A 16191-nucleotide genomic window follows, 5' to 3' on the forward strand; every position below is an offset into this window, starting at 1 on the left:
CAAGTTATGATTCTTTATTATTTCATATATCACTCTCTTGTTAGATGAATGATATGAAGAATCCTCCCAGTTGCTAGTTGCTTGGTTTGGTATCCAAGTACATTGCTAAGGTTAAGGTCCAGGAATACCGTCTATATTTTACTATATGTTAATTATGATTATCAGTCTAATAGTCAAACCTCTTATCCACTTTGAATTGAGTTTTGTATATGGCATTAGTGATAAGTTTCTTTGCATGTGATTTTCCAATTTTCTCAGCACCATTTGTAGAAAGGCTTTTCTTTCCCTGTTGCAGTCTTGCTCTTTTGTCTTTTTTTTTTTGGGGGGGGGCAGTTTGTTGTGGTTTTTTTTTTGGTTTTTTTTTTCTTTTTTGTTTTTGGTTTTTGGGTCACACCCAGCAGCGCTCAGGGGTTACTCCTGGTTCTATTCTCAGAAATCGCTTCTGGCAGGCTTGGGGACCGTATGGGATGCCGGGATTCGAACCACCGACCTTCTGCATGCAAAGCAAATGCCTTACTTCCATGCTATCTCTCTGGTCCCTCTTTTGTCTTAATTAACTATCATATGTGTGATTATTTCTAGTATCTTTATTCTACTCCATTGGTCTGTGTACTAATTTTGCTCCGGTACCTATTGCTTTAATTCCTACTGCTTTGTAGTATATTTTGAAATCAGGCTATATAATGCTTCATTTCTTTCTTTCTTCTTCCTCAGAATTGTTTGGCTTTTACAATCCTTTGTGGTTCCATACAAATTTTTTCTAGAAATGTTCTCCATCTAGTTGTACCATTAGTCTGCATACAGAAGTGTCTAGTAGGTCACTCAATGCCCTAAATTCAGATTTTCAAACTGATATTGTGGAATCTTGGAACACTAAGCTTTAAAACAAATAAATGTGAAACTACTTTTATCATTCTTCAAATAAAGATCAATTGCAGAGAGGGCAATGCATGCATTTTTTTTTTTTTGTCCAACAATCCTTTATCACACTACTTCAATCTTAGCTGTTCAAGTGTGTAAAACTTGGAATCTTTTTCAGAAAGAAATTTCTTCCGTATTTGATCCAACCAAGAAAAGGAAATTTGAGCCATTTCACGGTTTCTCCTAAATCCTTTGTCTTGTTCTATCATCCGGTACTATCTTTACAGTTTCTCTCTGAACATTTATTAAGGAAATCTATTTTTTTGCTACAGTAATTACCAATGAATTTTTCTGCTTACACTCTACATTAGTCAATTTTGTTTTGCTGTAGCTCTGGTGTTGGAATTATTAGTTTTTATGGCTGTGGTGGGGAAGAGGGAAGACAATGAGGAGGCTGAAAAAACTAACCATAATGATTCTAGTGAAAGAGTTGGAGGCAAACAAGCTACAGGTGCTATCCCTCTATCTCCACTGTCACATTTGATGGATCTTGGTCAGAATTCATGGGTCTTGGTCAGAATTCTAACTTATTCAAGCCCTTGAAAGGAGGACTTAGGAGCTCACTTAGTCCAATTGTTTTTTACCTAATATAGCAGAACTCAGTATTTGGTCCCGAGCTTAGTCTCTAGAAGTTTTTACCCAGGTCTGGAAGTTTGCTGTAGGGGCTAATAAGTTGGTCTCCACTCCTATAGAAGAGTCAGGTCAGCAATCAGCAATACTTACTAGCAATTCCGTCCCAATTCTCACTACTCCAGTTCCATGTATGACAGTCACTAAATATATAGGTGATGCAGGGTTATCTAAAGACCAACCAGACTGTGAACTGATGTATTTTTTGCATTAGTTGATTATAAGTGATTTCCGGTTTTGTTACAGATCAGTCCAACAACTTACGTATTTTCTACACTACAGTAGATTTATGGTTATGCGTTAACAGGCAGAACTGCTTCTTGGCATCTAGTCAACCATGTTGAATGTTTTTTTTTTTTTTTTTTTTTGAAGTCAATCTATTGAGTCAAGAATATTTAATTTTGGGGCCAGAGAGATAGCATGAAGGTAAGGTGTTTTCCTTTCATGCAGAAGGTCAGTGGTTCGAATCTCGGCATCCCATATGGTCCCCCGAGGCTGCCAGGGGTGATTTCTGAGTGTAGAGTCAGGAGTAACCCCTGAGCGCTGCCAGGTGTAACCCAAAAACCAAAAAGAAAAAAAAGAATATTTAATTTTTTAAGTAAAATTAGATAATGCACATGTGTCATTTACACAAAATTACTAAGTATGTGTGTACATAAAAATGTGTATTTCCTATGGTCACTTATTATTTGGGGCCACACATAGTGGTGCCGAAGACACAATATACAGTGCCAGGAATCAAAATGACTGAAATGGAGTTGATTACGTGCTGAAGAACTACAGTCATAATTTAAAAGATTTAAAACCATATACAGCATTATCTCTCAATTTTTATTTACAAACTCACCCAGGGCCTTTCTATGAAGCTAGGAAGGTTTGCAAAACACTGCATTTCTAATAAGTTCCTAAATTATAGTCTTTGACCTAAACAAATGAACTACCAGGAAATTTCAAAACACTACTGAACATGCTACTTCAGCTTACAAAATCATGACATTCATTACATTTCTTTTTTAAAAAAATTTATTGATTGATTGGTTATTGAGCCACACCCAGCAATGCTCAGGAGTCACTCCTGGCTCTGCACTCAGAAATCATCCTTGGCAGGCTGGGGGATCAAACATGGGTGCCGGGAATGGAACCAGGTCCCTCAAAGGTCAGGCACATGCAAGGCAAATGTCCTACCGCTGTGTTATCTCTCTGGCCTGCATTCATTACATTTCTTTTTTTTTGTTTTGTTTTTTTGGGCCACACCCGGTGACGCTCAGGGGTTACTCCTGGCTATGCACTCAGAAGTCGCTCCTGGCTTGGGGGACCATATGGGACGCCGGGGGATCGAACCTCGGTCCGTCCTAGGCTAGCGCAGGTAAGGCAGGCACCTTACCTTTAGCGCCACCGCCCGGCCCCTGCATTCATTACATTTCACCAAACTAGAGATATGGCAGATTTGTAATTAACTACAAAATTTCACTGACAGTGTCAAAAAATTAGGATGGTTGTGTTTTAGTTAGCTGGTTATATAAAATGTTGTGCCAAACTATGGTTATCTTTAAAACATGAGTTTATTTTCTACCAAAGGAAATAGTTAAAATTCATTTTCTTTGATATTTACTGATTTTTTTTTGGGGGGGGGGAGCGTCACACCCGGCAGTGCTCAAGGGCTACTCCTGGTTGTACGCTCAGAAAACGCCCCCAACAGGCTTGGGGGACCATGTGAGATGCCAGGATTCGAACCACTATCCTTCTGCATGCAAGGCAAACACCTTACTGCTGTCCTATCTCTCGGGCCCTGATATTTACTGATTTTGAATTTTAGAAAAATAAAGGATGTGGTAGAAGAATGAATGTCAGTGAAAAGTAGATATCTCAAAAGTTAATTTGAAATTTATAGCAAAGATTTTTTAGCAACATACATATTATAAAGATGCATGCAAGATATTAGTAAGAGTATAACTGACATTACAAAGAACAACTCAAGTTCTTGTTTAGTCAGCTGAGGAGCAGATACATGAAAAAAGAGAAAATTATCAAAGAAGATAACCAAATATATAGAAAAAATGAAGAAGAGAAATATAAAAATATACACAAACAAGAGGAAAAGACCTACTTGATGACTTCTCTACCCTGTCATATTCTTTGACTATTATTTCTTTTCTAGAAGTTTGTTCCAAAATATTGGAGAGGGGAGGTAGGGGTTCTTATGAGATAGTACGTAGGAGATCTGGGTGCTATTTCTAGCAATTCCCAGTGAATTGAGCTGGACTGTTGAATCCTATGGTCTGAGGATACAATATTATTGGGGCTCTCCAGTGCTGGGAAACAATAGGCACCTGGTTATGTTGGGGCAACATATGGTGTAGGGAATGAACTTTAGTCAATGCATACCTTGTTAACCCCAGTAATATTTTCCTGGCCTAAAAAAAAAAAAATCCCTTTAAGGCCCTTTCCTTAAGAAATACTGTCTCTAGGGTCAGAATAATAGCACACAGCAGGTAGGGTGTTTGCCTTGCACTTGGTTAACCTGGGTTTGATCCCCAGAATTCCATATGGTCCTCTGAGCCTGCCAGGAGTAATTTCTAAGTGCAGAGCCAGGAGTAACCCCTGAGCACTGCCAGGTGTGGCCCAAAGACCAAAAAAAGAAGGAAGGAAGGGAGGGGGTAAGGAGGGAAGGAAAGTAGGTCTTTTTGGCTGTAAAGATAGTAAAGCAGTAAGGAAGGCACTTGCACAGTTAACCCGGGTTTGATCCGTGGCATCTGGTATAGTTTCCCAAACACCGCCAGGAGTGATTCCTGAGTGCAGAGCCAGGATGTAATCCCTGAGCATCTCTGGATGTTTGAGAACCCTCCCCCCACAAAAGAACATACTGCCTCTGTTGCCTCATGCACCATTTTACTTCCTAACCTTTGAAGTGAATTGTAGTTAAACCAATGATTTCATATTTTCCTTCCTTTTCTTTTTCTTTCCTCTTTTCTTTTTTGCTTCTCTTTCATTTTTTGGGCCACACACAGTGGCGCTTAGGGCTTACTCCTGGCTCTGCACTCAGAAATTGCTCTTGGCAGGCTCTGGGGACCATATGAGATGCAGGAATTGAACCTGCAAACACCCTACCACTGTGCTATCACTATGGCCCTAAAGTTACATATATCCTTCACCCCTCCTGCCACACCCTTTTAAGAAACTTTAGTGGTTTTTCTTTTTATTGTTGTTGTTTTTTGTGTTTTTTGTTTGTTTGTTTTGGGGTCACACTGGCAGCACTCAGGGGTTACTCCTGGCTCTGTGTTCAGAAATCGCTCCTGGCAGGCACAGGGGACCATATGGAATGCTAGAATTCGAATCACCATCCATCCTGAATTGGCTATGTTTAAGGCAAACGCCCTACCACTGTGCTATCTCTCTGGCCCTTGAGTGGCTTTTCTAATCTTTTCTTTTTCTTTGTTCTTTGAGAAATAACTCAAAAAAGATAATTCGTTTCAGTTTATGTCTAATAAATTTTCTCACAATGAGATTTCTGTCCTTTTTTTCCCCTCTGTAATTCTACCATTAACAAAAAGACTAATCTCAAATTTTACATTAAAGCAACTGCTTACTCACCATGCAACTTTCTATTTAGGACAACATATCCTAGCTCCTCATTTACCTTTTAGGAGAAAGAATAAAATATTGGTTAAGAGTAGACAACCCAAATCCAGACAGGCCAAAGTCTCGCTCCTCTGCCCACTTACTACTTCTATAATCTTGGAGAAGCTGCCTTATTGTCAGGCCTTTGTTTCCTTAGCTATAAAACAGATAAAGAAATTACACCCACCTCACAGAATTATAAAAATGTTATATTAAGTTTTAATTTCGGGGCCGAGCGCAGTGGCGCTAGAGGTAAGGTGCCTGCCTTGCCAGCGCTAGCCTAGGACGGACCGCGGTTCGATCCCCCGGTGTATCATATGGTCCCCCAAGCCAGGAGTGACTTCTGAACTCATAGTCAGGAGTAACCCCTGAGTGTTACTGGGTGTGGCCCCCCCCAAAAAAAATCAAAAAACAAAAAAAAAGAAGTTTTAATTTCTTGGCATTTTGCATTCAAAAATTTAAGCCAGTTTCATTTTTTTTTTAACAATCTCCCAATAACTAAAGACTTTCCTTTTTTTGTTTTGTTTTGTTTTGTTTTTTTTGGTTTTGGTTTTTTTGGTTTTTGGGTCACACCCAACAGCACTTAGGAGTCACTCCTGGCAGGCACAGAGGACCATATGGGTCCGTCCTATGTTGGCCGCGCTCAAGGCAAATGCTTTATTGCTGTGCTATAGCTCCAGCCCCAAGACTTTTCATTTTTTGAGAAGAATTCATCTGAGCCACACTCAAAAGTGCTCAGGGATTACTCCTGGCAGTGCTTGCGGTACCACATGCAACACAAGGAATTGAATTAAAGTCAATTGCATGCAAGAAAGTGACTTAACTCCTATACTGTATCTCTAACACCAATCTTTTTGAGTAATTTGGTTCTCTTCTTAACCCCTAAACATTTCTGACGCATGAGATTCCAGGCCTCAATAATGGATCAGTCAGCCTTTTGGGATTTCCCTCAATATCCTAAATATCCTAACAAGTTTATTTATTATACATGAGCATTGTGCTAAAAAAAGAAACAAACAAAAAAAACCTGATCCTTAACCTTAAGGAAAGTCCAGAAAATAATCAAATATATGTAGTGTCCTATTAAATGCATTAACAGGGAAATGGAAACATTTCGAAGAAACACATCACATTGCACTCAAACTTTTCACCTTAATAAAAAATAAATAGGAGCTCTGATACTTAAAAGTACACTTAATTCCTACATTGCTATTTTTCCCTTTTGGAACAAAGAAAGATAAATTAGTGTTAATGAAAACAGATTATAGGGCCAGAGTGAAAGCACAGCAGGTAGGGCATTTGCTTTGTATGCAGCCAACCCGGGACCCAACCCAGGTTTGATCCCTGGCATCCCATATGGTTCCCTGAGCCTGCCAGGAGTGATTCCTGAGCACAGAGCCAGGAGTAACCCTTGAGAATTGCCGGGTGTGGCCCCAAAACAAAAACAACAAAACCAACCCGAACAAACAAAAAAAACTCGAGGTGATAAAGCATAATGAATGAATAACAAGAACTATGGGTTTTATTTTATTTGGGGTATCTTCCCAAGCAATGTTCTAGGGGCCACTTCTAGAAATACTCAGCTAATCAGGCCAGAACATTAAACAACTGATTAATAATGTGATGCTGTTCAGGCCCATTTGTGCCAGGTGTTACCAGGGTCATATTTGGCAGGCTTGGAAGACCACAGGGGTCCAGGGAGGACTGAACATGGGTCTCATGCAAGCAACATCAAGGTACATGCTCCTGTCTTGAGCTCTCTCTCCAGCTCTCCAAGTTGCAGATTTTAAGCCTTTTCCCCTACAACAGCCCCTCATTATACCCTGTTTTATGTCTTCTGAACTCGAGTAAGTGACTTCACATTTTGTTATTAATTTGCCTGATCTGTCATGTGAAATAGTATCCTCCATGCACTATAGTTGCACTACACTATGGCTAGAAAAGATGACTGACCAAGGTCCCTGTCATGGAACTCCAACCTGTATATTACAAACCAAAAAAGGCAGACAGGCATCTTCAGAAGGAAGGGGCTTGGGGAAGGGGGCTAGGATCTAGGGAGTAGGGGAGAGTTGAGGAAGCCAAAGCCAGTTCTCACCGAGAGGATCTTATCACCCTCCTGGAGCCGCCCATCCAGGGCCGCAGCCCCGTTCTCTTTGATGCTGCTGACGTAGATGCCACTGTCGTTGGAGACATACTGCTGATCTGTCCCACCGATGATATTGAAGCCCAGCCCTGAGAAAATTATGGAGGAATCATGAAGGAGATGAGGTGAAAAGAAAGGGATCAGAGAAGCAAGAACAAAGACTAGTGAGGAGGGTGCTGATGGGGAGTGACTGTAATTGAGCTGGTGACGAGTCATGGGCAAAGTCACGAATAGCATCACCAACAGACCTCCAAAAGCACCCAAATTTGTTCATTCAAATCGGGAAAAGCTAAAAATAGTTTCATTATCATCATCTGTTGTCTAGGAAAAGAACAAAAAACTATGCTAAACCCAGTGAAAGAGGAATGGTGATTCTAAGATGTACTTCTGATCATGTTTGATTTTGGTTCTTCTTATGGTAGAGAACCTAAGGTTTTACTTTCCTGTAAAATAAAACAGGGTTAGCTGTCTTCATAAGCAGCAGCCATGCTTTTAGTTAATTGGAAAGTGATCTGTTCCTGATTTAATAGAAGAGAGATCCTTAGCCAAATCTTTCCCCCATTATATTTCTCTTTGCCCAAGCTGTCAACATTTGTGTATAGTGAAATTTTAGTACAAGGAAAAGATTCATATGATATAAAGAGAAACCAAAATCCCTTATGGTGGCATCTCAGAAGAAACGGTCTTTTATTCCCTAGTCTGAATTATGGGGGGATAAAGTTCAGGGCAGGGACAGAATATAAGGTATTCACGGAAAACAGAAATTAGAATGGAGGCGAATTGCTTCCTGATAGGACTAAACACCTAAATCACCTGATAGGACTAAATTTACTCTTCTTTCCTTTATTATTTCAAATGCAAGCAACCATGTAGGTGAATACAATTTATAACAAGAGTTATTCACTTCAGAAAATTTTATGTCCATTGATCAGCAAATCCCCTTTCACAACTCTACTCCACAGCTATCACTATTCTGTTCTTCCCTTCTATGAGTGAGCATAGAAGCTGCAGTTTTGCAAGATGAGTACATTTTATATTATTACTGTCTACCAAATCAAACTCTGACTTAAAAGAACCACAGAGAATGCAAAAAGAGAACTGTCAGGGAACATCTGACTATGCCTTATGCAGAATAACAATAGCTATAGAAAAGTTATATAAGATAAATGAGAGAAAGCTATTTTTGAAAGGTAACTCAACTTTCTGGAACTAAAAAGAACATTGTAGTAGACTACGGAAGAGAGAAATCACAGAATTAATCACCTTCCCTGTGCATACAGTGAGATTTACAAAGTAAATCCTTTCCTTCAGTGAGAAGGCTTTACTACCTATAATTCAAATGCTTTTTTGTAGATCACTCTTTTTTGTTTTGTTTTGTTTTCTTGGTTTTATGGGTCACACCCGGCTCCTGGCTCTATGCCCAGAAATCACCCCGGCAGGCTCAGGGAACCCTATGGGATGCCGGGATTCGAACCAGCATCATTCTGCATGCAAGGAAAATGCCCTATTGCTGTGCTATCTCTCTGGCCCCTGTAGATTACTCTTTTTTTTTTTTTTTTTTGGTTTTTGGGCCACACCCGGCGGTGCTCATGGTTACTCCTGACTGTCTGCTCAGAAATAGCTCCTGGCAGGCACGGGACCATATGGGACACGGGGATTCGAACCAACCACCTTTGGTCCTGGATCGGCTGCTTTCAAGGCAAACGCAGCTGTGCTATCTCTCCAGGCCCTGTAGATTACTCTTGATACTAAATCTGGACATTGTACTGTTGAGCGTTTCATATGTGTCAAATACAAACACAAGGCTATGCACTATCTATGCACTATTTCACTTAATCTCAGCAAACATAAAGTGATGAGCACGCACATTTTTTTCCAGATGAACTTGAAAGAGAAAAGAGGCTTGAAAAAAGAAGTTCAATCACAGTTTCAAAAGTCACACAGCTCTTCTCAGAGTCAAGATACTAATATTTGATAACTACATATGAATTTCGTGGGGGGAGGAACCCGGTGGTGTTCGGAGGTTACTCCTGGCTCTGATCTCAGGACTTACTTCTGGTGGTGCACAGGAGAACATATGAAACTCAGGGGTTACTCCTGGTTCTGTGCTCAGAAATTACTCCTGGCAGGTTCAGGGGTCCATATGGGATACCAGGAATCAAATCCAGGTCAGCAGCCATGTGCAAGGCAAATGCCCTACCCACTGTGCTACCTCTTCAGCCCCTTTGCTGACTTTTTCACTATTTCCTTTCCTTTCCCTTCCTTCCTTCCTTCCTTCCTTCCTTCCTTCCTTCCTTCCTTCCTTCCTTCCTTCCTTCCTTCCTTCCTTCCTTCCTTCCTTCCTCCCTCCCTTCCTTCCTTCCTCCTTCCTCCCTTCCTTCCTTCCTTCCTCCTTCCTCCCTCCCTCCCTCCTTCCCTCCCTCCCTCCCTCCCTCCCTCCTCCCTCTCTCCCTCCCTCCCTCCCTCCCTTCCTTCCTACTTAGTTTTTACGCCACATCCTTTGGTGCTCAGGGGTTACTCCTATCTCTGCACTCAGATAGCTCCTGGCAGGCTCAGGGGACCAAATGAAATGCCAGGGATTGAACCCGGCTCCATCCGAGTTGGGTGATTGCAAGACAAACGCCCTTCTACTGTGCTATCACTAGGGCCCTAATTTCACTGTTTTCCCAGAAATCAAGCTCTATTGCACAAATAATCCACTATTTAAGTAATTCTTTTATGTTATAGTAAAATATATGTAATATAAAATCAAACTTGATTAGATATCAACTGTTTATTGAATACGTAGTAAAAATTATGTTGAGATTTGACACTTAATTCATGTCTGTAGTAAAATGTTGTGTAACAATGACCACTTCCAGGGCACTTCACCATACCAAAAAATATATGCCCATTAAAGAAGGTCTCACTTCTTCCCATGCTCTAGCCCCAGTACATCTCCATTACACTTTTTTTCAATAAATCTATTTCATTTACCTCTTATATGAATCACTTCATAAAAAAAAGAGAATCATTTCATAGTTTTTCTTTAGTGTCTTGTTTATTTCACTAAGCACAGTATCTTCCAGGTTCATTCATTTTATAAAATGTATCAGAAACTTATTCCTAAATTCCTTATTCCACTGTATGCCTATGTGTACATTAGTTTATCATTTGGTTATTTTCACATTTTTGCTAATGTGAAAATGCTATGAAAATGCTATGGGTGTATATCTAGAGGTTGAACTGCTCAGTCACATGGCAATCCTACAATTAACAATTTGAGGAGCTGCCCTAGCGTTTTCCACAGGACCTGTATCAGTGGTTCAATTTTACATTCCAACAAACAGTGTTCAGGGCTCCAACTTCTCCATATCCTTGCCAAGTTATAAATACTTTGGGAGTGTTTAGAGAACAGTCGTCATTCTACAGAAGTGAATTGTATTTCACTGTGGCCTTGATTTGCATTTTCCTAAAACCAGTGATGTTGAACATCTTTTCATTGACTTATTAGGCATTCATATGTTTTCTTTAAGAGACACTATCCAAGTTCATTTACTAATCTTTAGGGTTTTCGTTAAGAAATAGTAGAGCTTTTTTAGTATTTTAAAAATATTTTGGATAGGGTCAGAGTAATAGCACAGCAGTAGGGCGTTTGCCTTCCACACTGCTGACCCAAGACCAACCTGGGTTCGATCCCTGGCAACCCATAGGGGCCCCCAAGCCTGCCAGGGGCGTTTTCTGAGCGCAGAGCCAGGAATAACCCCTGAGCACCACCGGGTATGGCCCCCAAAAACAGAAACAAAATTTTGGATATTAATATCTGGATATAAGATATGCGTTTTACAAATGTTTTCTCCTATACTATGTATTATCTTTAACTCTCTTCATAGTGTCTTTTTGATATACAAAGTTTATAATTTTGGCAAAATAATTGTGTGTCATTTTCAAGAAAAATTACAAATTAAACATCATAAAAATTCTTCCTATGTTCCTATCTTCTATTAATTCTAGTAGTTTGGGCCACTTGCACCATATATAAAAAATAGTTCAGGATGAGTAATGACTGAATAAAATCTTTCTCATTATTTTATTTTCTTTCGCTCTTTCTTACTTTTTATTTATTTTTGTTTTGGGCCACACCTGGCCATGCACAAGGCATACTCCTCACTTTGCTCAGGTTTAGCAGTGCCAACAATCGAAGCAAGATTGGTTGCATGCAAGGCAAGAACCCTATCCCCCCCGCGGGGCCGGGCGGTGGCGCTAAAGGTAAGGTGCCTGCCTTGCCTGCACTAGCCTTGGACGGACCGCGGTTCGATCCCCCGGTGTCCCATATGGTCCCCCGAGCCAGGAGCAACTTCTGAGCGCATAGCCAGGAGTAACCCCTGAGCGTTATCGGGTGTGGCCCAAAAAACCAAAAAAAAAAAAAAAAAAAAAAAAAGAACCCTATCCCCTGTATTCTAAATCTTTCTCTGGTCCTCCGTCACTGTCTTATTCATCTACCTTGGTAACTTCAGTTCTCTTGTTAGTATCTAAGTATTGTTTCCTTGAGCATTTTCTATTCCTTACTTGGTTTCTCCATTTCTTTGTATATTACATACGAGTAAGGTCATCCATTACATCCATTGCATCTTCCTGATTTGTTTGCTGAACACGAAACACTCTGAGTCCCTCTACAGTAAAATGAAGTTTTGTCCATTTTTAAAAAATGACCGGGTAAAACAGGCAAAATATACAATTCCTTATCCATTGATTTTTTTCATTGGACCTTGGGTAGTTTCCAGAGCTTGGCGATGGTAAACAGCACTAGATTGAGCAGAAATGTGCATATATCTTTTCCAATCAGTGTCTGTGTTCCTGTGATAGATACCACAGACCTAGCACAGAAATGTCAAATCCATCGGATTCGCCAAGTATCTCCATGAGTAGCTCTTGAACTACATGAGTACTGTCACTGTTTGGGAAAAATCGCTAAAGAAATTTTAGCAAATTAATATGAGGGCCTTGTATGACACAAAAACATCTATAACCAGCTAAGATCCCTAAAACTAGGTTCAAGGAGAAAACACTCACCCGCTCCACTACTAATACAATTCTATTTTGGAGGTCCTAGTCAGTGTCATGAGAAATAAAACTGCCTATATAGATGTGAATAAATGTATAAATAAAAATTATACAAAAACTAAATAACTGAATTTATCAAGACTGCATTTATACATGGTCATAATACAGAAATTTAACTGAAAAAAATTTATTTTAGTTCACCTTATTTTTTTTTTTTTTTTTTGGTTTTTGGGCCACACCCTGTGACGCTCAGGGGTTACTCCTAGCTATGCGCTCAGAAGTTGCTCCTGGCTCCTTGGGGGACCATATGGGGCGCCGGGGGATCGAACCGCGGTCCGTCCTAGGCTAGCGCAGGCAAGGCAGGCACCTTACCTCCAGCGCCACCGCCCGGCCCCTTGTTTTTTAATCTTTTGTTTTTTGGACCACACCTGGGCAAGCTTGAGGGCTACTTTCTGCTCTGCTCAGGCTTATTCCTAGAGGTTCTCAGATGACCATGAAACACACCATATCTGTCTATTCTGTATCACAAGAATTCTTTTTTGTTTGTTTTGGGGCTATACCTGACAACACTCAGGGTTACTCCTCGCTCAGTGCTCAGAAATTATTCCTGGGGCCAGAGCGGTGGCACGAGCGGTAGGTCTTGCACGCACTAACCCAGGACAAACCGTGGTTCAATCCCCTAGCAACCCACATGGTCCCCCAAGCCAGGAGCGATTTCTGAGCGCATAGCCAGGAGGAACCCCTGAGTATCACAGGATGTGGTCCTAAAAGCAAAAATTATTCCTGGCAGGTTCAGGGACCATATGGGATGCCAGGGATTGAACCTGGTTCAGCTGCATCAAGGCAAAACACCATACCTGCTGTGCTATCACCTCACTCCCTCATATCGTGAAAGTTCTTTTTTTTTTTTTTTTTTTTTTTTTTGGTTTTTGGGTCACACCCGGCAGTGCTCTGGGTTACTCCTGGCTCTATGCTCAGAAATCGCTCCTGGCAGGCTCGCGGGGCCATATGGGATGCCGGAATTCAAACCACGATCCTTCTGCATGCAAGGCAAATGCCCTACCTCCATACTATCTCTGGCCCCTCATATTGTAAACATTCTTTAGCTAGATTCCTGAACCTGGAAACATATTCTTTTTTTGGGGGTGGGGGTTTGGGCCTTAACTTTTGTACTATCTTTTTTTTTTTGTTTTTGTTTTTTTTTTCTTTTTTTTGAGAGAGAGAGAGAGAGAGAGAGAGAGAGAGAGAGAGAGAGAGAGAGAGAGAGAGAGAGAGAGAGAGAGAGAGAGAGAGAGAGAATGGGACACCGGGATTCGAACCAACCACCTTTGGTCCTGGATCGCCTGCTTGCAAGGCAAACGCCGCTGTGCTATCTCTCCGGGCCCTTTTGTACTATCTTTCTGGACCTAATATTTAACTTATTTTGGGGGGCGGGCTCAAGAACCATATGAATGCCAGGATCGAACTTGACTACATGCAAAGTATATGTCCTACTTCTACCTACTGTACTATACCTCCAGCTCTAATTTTTGACCTCTTTATTTTTTATTTTTACACTAGGTGGATCAGGGATTATTCCTGGCAGACTCCCAGGACTATATGGATTGCCAGAGATCGAATAGTTTGACCATGTGCAAGGCAAATACCCTACCTGCTGTGCTATCATTTCTGCCCCTAATACTTGACTCTTTTTTTTTTTTGGTTTTTCGGGCCACACCCGTTTGATGCCCAGGGGTTACTCCTGGGGATCGGACCGCAGGCTAGTGCTTGCAAGGCAGACACCTTACCTCTAGCGCCACTTCACTGCCCCTGGAAACATATTCTTAAAGCTCTATTTTAGAACAATCCAACTATCTTGGAAAAAAGAACAAAGCTGGAAGACTAACATTATTATTTCAATATTTAAAAAGTTATTAACATACCATATTTGCATAAGAACAGCCAATATTGGGACTGCAATATCAATTTTTTAAATAATAATGTATTTCAATGTAAAATGACTAATATTTTAATGAAATGTTTGAACAATTATAAATGAATTATAAATTCAATGTTTCATGCAAAATATAAGCAAAAACAATTCAAAATAACAAGGCTGGAGAGATAGCATGGAGGTAAGGCGTTTGCTTTTCATGCATAAGGACGGTGGTTCGGATCCCAGCATTTCATATGGTCCCCCGAGCCTGCCAGGGGCGATTTCTGAGCATGGAGCCAGGAGTAACCCCTGAGTGCTGCTGGGTGTGACTCAAAAACCAAAAAAAAAATAAAATTCAAAATGGGGGAGGAAAGAGAGAGGGGCATTGGTGGTGGCAGGAAGGTTGCACTGGTGAAGTGGGGTGTACTTTTTATGACTGAAACCCAACCACAAACAAGTTTCTCACCACACTGCTTAAAGATATTAAAAATAGGGGTCAGAGAGATAGCACAGCGGTATTTGCCTTGCAAGCAGTCGATCCAGGACCTACGGTGGTTGGTTCGAATCCTGGCGTCCCACATGGTTCCCCATGCCTGCCAGGAGCTATTTCTGAGCAGATAGCCAGGAGTAACCCCTGAACGCCACCAGGTGTGGCCCAAAAACTAAAAAAAAAAAAAAAAAAAAAGATATTAAAAATAAATAAGTAAAAAATAGAGATGCACATTTTAACCTCTGAGCATCACACAGGAATGAAAAAAAAAAGTGGATCACATAACAGCATAAAACCAAATCTATAAAATTTCCAATATGCAGCATAGGAGAAAGTCTTTATCTTGGCATAATTAAGATTTCTTAGATAGGGGCCGGAGAGATAGCATGGAGGTAAGGCATTTGCCTTGCATGCAGAAGATCAGTGGTTCGAATCCCGGCATCCCATATGGTCCCCTGAGCCTGCCAGGAGCGATTTCTGAGCATGGAGCCAGGAGTAACCACTGAGCACTACCAGGTGTGACCCAAAAACCAAAAACCAAAAAAAAAAAAAAATTTCTTATCTAAGATTCAAGTACACAAACCTTAAAAGAAACCATCAGAGGGCCAAAGAGAAAGTACAGAGTATAAAGGCACTTGCCTTGCACACTCAGTTTCATACCTGGCATTGCGCAGGTTCCCTGAACACTACCAGGAGTGAACCTCAGACACAGAGCCAAAATAAAATGATCAAACTCCTCTTCCTAAAACTTAAAAAGTCTTCTAGAGAGGTAGTCTATAGGACTGAGTTCACCAAAGGGATAGGAGGAGAGGGGTACTTGAGTGGAGAAAAAAGGGCTCTCCAATGGAGGATATCGTGTTGGAACAATGTATGCACAAAACCATTGTTAACATTATTGTAAATCACAGTACCTTTATAAAATTGAGCGAATAAAAACATCAGTCTTCTACTTTTTCAAACACAATCCCCTAGGCAAGTCAGAGCAGATTTAAAAAACAACAACAACAACAACACAGATAGCACAGGGGATAAAGAAATGGACAAGTTTTGCAATTCGGCTTGATTCAATTGATAAGAACAATGTAGAACCATGTTCTACTTTGCTTCCTGAGACACAGGGAAGATGAAGACTTAAAGGGAAGGTCTTTGTTGCTTTGTCTAATATCCAGATGGATCACAAGTTCGCAGACATTTAAGGCTCTACAAGAGTGCTTTCAAGAGCAGGGAGCAAACGTGTATAGAGGAAAGGCATGGAACTGTGTCCCAACACTGCGTGGGTCTGACAGAATATCACTCAGGAAGAACTGCAAAAATAAAAGTTGAACATTCAGAAGTTTTGCTGAATCAGTGTATGATTCAGTTAAGAGCACATCACAGAAAAGAAGCTTTCTGCTGAACTAAACAGTGATGACTGATATAGTGAAGATCTTT

At 40.7% G+C, this 16191-nt stretch overlaps 1 protein-coding gene across 1 annotated transcript in view; it reads right to left on the minus strand.

The window, feature by feature from the left end:
- SYNJ2BP (synaptojanin 2 binding protein) overlaps positions 1–16191 on the minus strand; it is a 50883-nt gene that overhangs the window by 26848 nt on the left and 7844 nt on the right. The window contains 1 exon segment of the mRNA XM_049770274.1: positions 7265–7401. Within this exon segment, the coding sequence (XP_049626231.1) occupies positions 7265–7401 (137 nt within the window).

Source organism: Suncus etruscus, chromosome 3 (assembly GCF_024139225.1).
Source record: "Suncus etruscus isolate mSunEtr1 chromosome 3, mSunEtr1.pri.cur, whole genome shotgun sequence".
Classification (NCBI taxonomy): Eukaryota; Metazoa; Chordata; class Mammalia; order Eulipotyphla; family Soricidae; genus Suncus; species Suncus etruscus.